This window comes from Lolium rigidum, chromosome 7 (assembly GCF_022539505.1).
Source record: "Lolium rigidum isolate FL_2022 chromosome 7, APGP_CSIRO_Lrig_0.1, whole genome shotgun sequence".
Lineage (NCBI taxonomy): Eukaryota > Viridiplantae > Streptophyta > Magnoliopsida > Poales > Poaceae > Lolium > Lolium rigidum.
This window is the reverse complement of record NC_061514.1, coordinates 240,222,098-240,229,725: the sequence shown is the minus strand read 5'-3', so window position 1 is coordinate 240,229,725 and position 7,628 is coordinate 240,222,098. Positions and strand designations below refer to the sequence as shown.

Sequence of the window (7,628 nt, the reverse complement as noted above, 5' to 3'; positions counted from 1 at the left end):
AAATTATTTTCTCCAAAGAATTAAATAGCAAATCAAATCAATAATTATAATGAGAGGAAATTATTTTCTCTTAAATAGGAAAACCAAGTAAATCACCATGCTATGAATGATGTGATGCTAGAATAGGTTTGTGTGAATCTTTGGTGTGTCAAGTCTAGCATATAAGTTTGGTTTGGTGATTGTGTACCTCGTATTCATATATAGACGCTAGTAACGAGGAATATCAAGAGGAGGAAGGCTACTCCCAGGAGGAGGAGGAAAACTTTGACCACTACCCTGCTCAAGGCAAGCTAACACTCTTGCAAAGCACCATGTGCAAAGCTCTACAAGAGCAAGGCACCATCCCTCTTTACTTTATGTTTAATCAACCTACCCCATGTTTTTACCTTGCAATTATTTTTGCTTATTGTATTTTAAAGCTATTTTTTGATTCATGATTCACTTGGTCTAGAGTAGAATAAGAGCACCCAAAGCTTAGCTTAGAGCTAATCAAAGCTAGATAGCACCCCTCATGATTAGTGCCTAGTTCTAACTAAATAAAATTGACTACTCTAGATGGGAACAGGTGAAATGACTTTGAAAGGTTTTGAAGGTGAAAGTGACATGAATAACTTGGTGATTTTTGATGAAAATTGATGACTAGGTTTGAATGCGATACCTTTCCAATTATATAAGTAGCCCCACAATACCTGATTATGGGTAGGGCTTAACTGGAAGTTTGTGTGTCTTAGTATGGGTTCCCTCTAACAAGCATCATAGGGGTTATGCCGAGGCTGCCTCCGTTAAAAGTGAAATGATGTGAATATGAGGTGAATGTACGACCCAATCCCTGTGCAGTTTCCGGGTTGACAGTTGGTTTTCACCGGGAGGCCAAGCTCATGGGGAGAGGTGCCTATACTAGGGTATATAAGTGAAATGTTAAGGTTGATGATCCGCGTACTGAGTTACGATGATTCGGGGTTATCCTCGACGGATGTAATCAAAAGTTGTGGCACAAGAGTACAACCTCTGCAGAGTGTTAAACCTATTCGAATAGCCGTGTCCACGGTTACGGACGATTGGAAAGGCCATACTGTTCCGTTGTCAGAACTTTTGTCTTAAAAAAGAATGATGAATTGAAAGGTGACTTGACTTGAATCACAACTGATTTGTGGGAATGACACTAATATTCCCACTTGAGTTAGTTAGCTAAAATGAGGAGTCTTTACTAAATGTTTATGAACTAAACATGGCTTTACGCAAATAAACCTAGAGCTTAGCACCCCTTATTAAAGTTGTTAAGCATTTACATTAGTATTAGTTTGCGAGTACTTCAAAGTACTCACGGCTGTGTCCCTGGCTATTCAAATGCCAGACTATGAAGAGGAGCCACAGTATCAGGACGACGGACAACATGACTTCTACGATAACTAGGAGCATCTTCTAACGTCAAACGTTGCCTGTGGACTAGATAGTCCACTACTACTTCGCTTCCGCTACGTATTGTGTTGTTGAACAATCTATTTGTGTAATATCGGATCATGTGATCTATTGTTGTAAGACATGTATGTGTTGTAATAAATGATGACTCTATGCTACTTAACTATTATGTCTCGCAAAAACAATCTTCCTGAGATTGCGATGTATGGCATAATGGGCATCTGGACTTAAAAATACGGGTGTTGACAGGTTCCGAGAAAGAGACCCCGCTTATAACTCTCACTAGATGGAGAGGCGCGCTTCGCCGCGCCGTCTGCATTTGTTTTGACACAGCGTGGCCAACATGGTAGAATAAAATGTTTTCATCAACATAGTTCTAAACCGATATGTCATCCTCTTAGATAGCATGGAATACAGTTCAGTGAAACTATAACATTATGAGTTCAACTGGAAACCTTAAGAAAACAATCTGGAACAAATAAATAGAGAAAAACATGGATATGTGAAACATGATATGGTCTTCTATTTCGATTAAGTACATCAATACAATGGTCATTACAGAAATGCAACATACATTATTCCTCGATGTGGATATTAGCCTGGTCTTTGTGGTTTTCGCATTGCCTAGCATTCATGAGCTGTGCACCTTGAATTATATGCATAGCAACCAGAAAGATGCAACAGACTAACCATCTCCAATTACACGGTTGGGTTGCTTAAGTCGGATAACATCTAAACTTTGGGTTGCTTAAGTCGGATAACAAAGCAAGGGCAGTACAACTTATTTAATTTGTGGAGATGCGTCATTGTGGCTTTCGATATTTTTGTGCACTGTGTGCGGTCTGTTTTTGGTTTAAGCCATAGATTTGTGTATGTACGTCTTTGATTTTATATTCTCTTGTTCCACCTATTGTTTTATTTTCGCTCACGATGTGCTGCATGTAGTGCACAGGAGAGGCGTATGCCACTATAACTGAAGAAATAATGAGGGTGTGTGTCCAAATAGAGCTTGAAAGCAAAAGAGAATGAGCCAAGAGAAGAGCTGAATCATATGTATATAAGTGGTACAGTTATAATATGTTGGATGATAGCCAGCAACTACAAATTGAAAGTTTTCATCAGTTACCTTCATTGACCTAAATCTCACATTATGTCTCTCATATACCTCAGCCCGACGTTAGTCATGAAAACTACCACAATAAGGCCTGAAAAAAAATCTAGTTATACAGAACACAAAACAGCAGAATAACATTGTAATTCTGCACTTCAAATATTACCTTGTTCATGGTGGCTCCTCAAACTCATCTAACCATTGCTCAACTGAGTTATCCGTCAATCACATTGTTAAAATTCTCACATGCCATCTAGAGTTTAGCTCTTACGATATGCAAATCTAGCATGGGAGCTTGAACTCATGAAAAAAAAGAGCTTCCAAATTAAATCGCACAGACTTCTAAATCAGTAAAATAAAGGAAAAAATGTCTGGAATACAATAGTGGACAATAGTATCCCAAATCATTGACTTGGACCCTGCAAGAATCAATTAATACTTTACCAAAAAATGGCTCAGACAAACCTGTAGTAAGGTCAACTTATAAAGGATTGCAGAAACACTTAATTGTACATGAAACAAACCAGATGATGAAAAGAAGTCAGGGCCGCAAATTGCAGTCTTTGCAGTATTTTTTTTTATAATCAAGAGCTTATATAAGTTAAACATCAACATTACAATCATGTTGGATACATGGAAGAATACACTCAGGAGTTTGGTGCAAACCATTACATTTAGAACATGACGTTGAGGCAAACTTAGCAAGGTTATGAATCTCCATGTTTGCCTCTATTTACACGCACTAAATCAAAGGGCACATCTCCCTGTAAACTCTTGAATTTCATTTAGTACAGGCATGATTGGAGCCCTGTTATCTTTTCTAGTCCTCCATAATGATTGGAGTTCCAGGATGTCATTTCCCAATACTACTTCAGGCCACTGCAAATTGTTCACCAAAGTAAAGCCATTCCTTTCAACATAAGCATCAGCAGCAAGAGCATCTAGGACTGAATCGTTACATTTACATCCGAGCCAATCATCCCGAATCCCCACTCCAGTAGCACCTTCTTGTCTTTCAGCGTTGAAAGCAGCATCTACATTGGCCTTCACAAATCCAACTGAAGGTAGTTTCAATACATGATCCGTAGATTGTCCTTATTCCCGCCCATCTACAAGTTTGCGGCAAACTCATTTTTTTATTTCCCCATGGTGTCGTCCATTATGCATTGTCCATATTACCCACATTCCACATAAAATGGGGCCATGGTATGTAGCTAGACAGACAGAATTGTCCAACAAATCAAAACACCGTGTGGCTGGGTGTAATTTTGGCAACTTGATATTGTATAATTCATTAAAACTTTGCCAAAACATATTAGCAAAGGTGCATGTAACTAAAGCATGATAAGAAGTTTCATCTTGAACACCAAAATCAGGGCAAATACCTTGTGTTTCCATATGCCTTTTCACCAGGTGTGCCTTCACGGGCATATAATTCATCACGCACAACCAAATAACCTTCACTTTGGGAGGAGTTTTGATGCCAACTCACAAGCGGGAGAAAAAAAAAGTGAGGCTGAATGGCTGCTACAACTACATTAAGAGAGTTTACAGCCTTCAGCATTAAAATTTTTCTCGCTCTTCCTACGTCGATGTTGACAAATTATGAGTTATGGATGATGTACCAAACAAATATGATAACTTCGTTCTATCAAAAAATAACTTCATTGTAATCCTTAATATGACAATGGGTTAATCGAATCATATGTATTGAAAACGAAATATAAAGGTGATCCATGAACCCCGTAATTGCACAACAATTTATGAAATTGTTTAGTGAAATAGAAAGTTAGCTATTCAGACAAACTCTATGTTCCAGACATAATAGTGTGCTCGAGTTACATTAATCCATTTTGGAGGATCTTTTGTTCTAGTAGATTAACATATATAAAATATACATGTGGTTTTGGCTGGAAATCACAAAGATGACACTCGGACTGCATAAAGAGATATGTCTCTTTCAATTAGACCATGCATAAAAGTGATTTTTTAGTTGAGAAGACAATTAAATTTAATAAATCTTGTGAATACAAACTGAAGGTAAGAAACAGAAATTGTAGGCTAAATCTCCAAGGATTCGCCGTATTAGTCTTTTAGGCTGAGCATACAGAAAGTATTTTATACACAATAAATGCATATTTGTGTGAACAAAGCAGAAAAGATAGAAACATTAGCCATTCATGTCCAGAGGTCAAATAACTAAATTAATGATATGAGTGTGGCTGCATAACTCTAAACCAAACAAAAAACAACATAACCATGCTACCCCGGATTAATGCATGACTGTGTAAACAAAGCAATCAGGATGTTACAGAAATATCAGCCTGTAATGTCCCATCGGTCAAATTAACACACTCTACTGTATGCTATTTTATTGCCAATGTTTCACATTTTCGGCCGACGTACTTCCTAGTCGATGGGAGATCAACCTTCTACTACTCCAGAGCAACAATAATATTCGCACAACAATACTGAAACTGATATACTGGCATACTTTTCCTGTATAAAATTTGAGATGAGGTGGAATGCAATTAGGTTAATCTAGAAACTCATTCACCGGCGTAACCAACAACAAACCATACCACCGGCATCGCAATATGACATATAATTGCACAAAGCACAATAATGAAAACATGAACACCAGGTCGTCAGGAAGATCATTTTTTCAACCATACACAAGATGCCATCTTAATGTGAATGGAATTGAACTTAGGGAATGGAGTCTAACCTCGGCATAAACCTCCTCGTCCTTGCGTAGAACTCCTATCATTCACATTAGGAAGGCAAAGTCATCATGCTATGGTCGCAAAAATGTTATTATTGCAGTGCAGATACCATTTCAGAAGGTAAAGTTCAGCAATAAAATGAAATAAGAAAGTATATTGGACTCTGGTAATGTTAAACTTGACCTAAACAGATCATTAATTTATCGGATGTCAGAAATAGACCTATTGGTGAAGGTTGCAGTTAAGAATCACTGAAAAGTCTAACAATTGAAACACTTTGACACAGGATATGAGTGTTTCAATTTATCCTTGAAGCTTTGTGTTATAATATGAATATGACAAAGGAGAACAGGTTGTCTGAGAAAAGTGCACATTAATAATTAACTTAATATCTTACCATTTCATGCCGGAACTTATCTTGTTTCTGGATGGTAGTTCTGGCCTCTTCCCTCAGTTTCATGATCAACTTTTCTGCCTGTAAGAAAAGGAGATGCAACAAACACAATGATTCCGAAATCATCCAGAGAATTTATTCATAGAATTCATTACAGCATTTCTACCTCCTTTAGTTTGACTTCAAGATTAGTAAGTTCTGACTTCATATTCTGAACATCTTCAACCTGGTACAAATAATGAATAAGGTCACCAGCAAACTGCAAAGTAAACATAGATATAGAGATAAATACGGAGGGAAGAAGTAGACTGTAAGAATTAGTTCTATAATAAGATAATAAGGGGCAGAAGAACATGCAACGACATTCAGGATTACGAACCTACGCGACATGAATGGATTACCATGTGGATCTTCTGTATCGAATTCTTCATTTGTGGTTCAGTTGGCACGCCAATAACCATTGTTCATCTGGTTTCTTGGCCTCAAGTCTTTCTTAACAGTTTCAATGACCTTTTTAAATGTATCTTCTGCAAGTTTTGCTACCTCGTGTTTCTTTTCAGTATCTTAAAAAACCTATGGGCTGGTAGTGAAAAACAACTAACCAGCAAAGCACTTGTAACAAATTTATACTTGGCTGGGAACATAACAGCAATAGCAAGGAATGCATGAGTCGGATGCTTATCTCAAGTAAATGCATGAGTTTGATTTCAATTTTCATATACCTCAGGACCTACATAAGGATGATTATTGATTAACGCCACAAAATTCAAATTTCTAGCAAGACTTGGCTGCAACCACTTCTAGACTGCTTTCTAACAGATGCAGGGCTCATAAATACTTCATGTAGCTACAATTGTATCCATAAAAGAACAAAGATATTCTCACTATGAAGCTAGAGCAATATACGATTTTGTTCTCATGTGCCTATGTGGGTGTTCCAGAAATTGTTAGTGACGATACCCATGAAAGAGAACAAAAAAGATACTTGGCCTTTGTAAACACGGAAGCTCTTGTTAGATGTACAGGTGATACTATCATAATTTGTTCTTCAGTTTCTCAGCTATTCTCATTTGTCCATGGGATAAAATGTATTATTTCAAGAGAAGATCGGACAGAGTTCTCCCCGGCCCCAACACCCGTCAAGGCATCAGGCAAGCCGCCGACGTTTTACTGGAAGATCTCGGAGCTGGGAGGCAAACTTAGGCGCGAGGAGTTCTGAGACACCGCGCGACATCGCAGCAGACAGGTACGAAAAAAATAAATCACCTACAACAGGTAACAAATCCTAAGAAATAAGCAGAGGAACAAAGGGCGAAATCATCAAAAGGAAAATGGCATACCAGGACAGGGAGATGAATCAACGCCGATGTGGATGATTCGTTGGATGGGAGAATACTGCAGGAGAGGGATGGTTGTAGATCCATGAGGTTTTGGGAGACGAAGATGGAGAGAGGAGGGGAGGGGGCGCATGGGAGATGGAGAGAAGCCTCCCCGCGCTGTCCATGCGGAGCGCGCTGGTCGTCGTTTGCAACCACTCCTTCGGGTCGGGCATCCGTCCACCCCCATCGCCTTCACGCCGAAAATCCTAGATGCGGTCGTCCCCTACTGCCTCTGTCCCGGCGCGGCGGCGCCGACGGCTGCCCCCACGGCACACCCTACATCCCGCCGCCATCACACTCTCTGTGCTAATCGCGCTGGTGAGCCTGCACTTTACTGACACCCGATGACCGCCAGCCGCTCGCACTACGTCGGCCTCCTCCATGGCGGACTCCGCTGGTGGATGACGGCGAAGACGGGAGTAATCAGGGCGGCTACCGGGAACCCTAAATTTTTTTAACAGCCGGAAACCCTAACTTGCCTCTCAGGAAGAAGCAGCGCAGAGAGAGCTGTGGAGTAGATCCGGGGGAGCGGGCCGGGTCGATGGTTGGCGGGCCCCAAAACTCTCAGGAGCCAGAGATTGCAACAGCCATACATCTTG

The 7,628-nt window shown here is 39.8% G+C and overlaps 1 protein-coding gene across 3 annotated transcripts; it reads right to left on the bottom strand.

Moving 5' to 3' along the window:
- Positions 1–3,071: 3,071 nt before the first annotated feature.
- LOC124675554 (vesicle-associated protein 2-2-like) lies at positions 3,072–7,172 on the bottom strand. Of its 3 annotated transcripts, XM_047211635.1 has the most exons (6): positions 6,991–7,172; positions 6,052–6,916; positions 5,817–5,876; positions 5,654–5,731; positions 5,259–5,293; positions 3,072–3,639 (listed from the first exon to the last, which is right to left on the bottom strand). In XM_047211635.1, exons 2-6 carry the CDS (start codon positions 6,109–6,111, stop codon positions 3,546–3,548), a joined length of 327 nt encoding a protein of 108 aa, XP_047067591.1. In that variant the 5' UTR covers positions 6,112–6,916; positions 6,991–7,172; the 3' UTR covers positions 3,072–3,545. The 3 variants fall into 3 exon arrangements, with proteins under 3 accessions (XP_047067591.1, XP_047067589.1, XP_047067590.1); XM_047211633.1 differs by lacking the exon at positions 6,052–6,916 and having other exon boundaries at positions 5,817–5,909; XM_047211634.1 differs by lacking the exon at positions 6,052–6,916.
- Between the last annotated feature and the right edge of the window lie 456 nt (positions 7,173–7,628).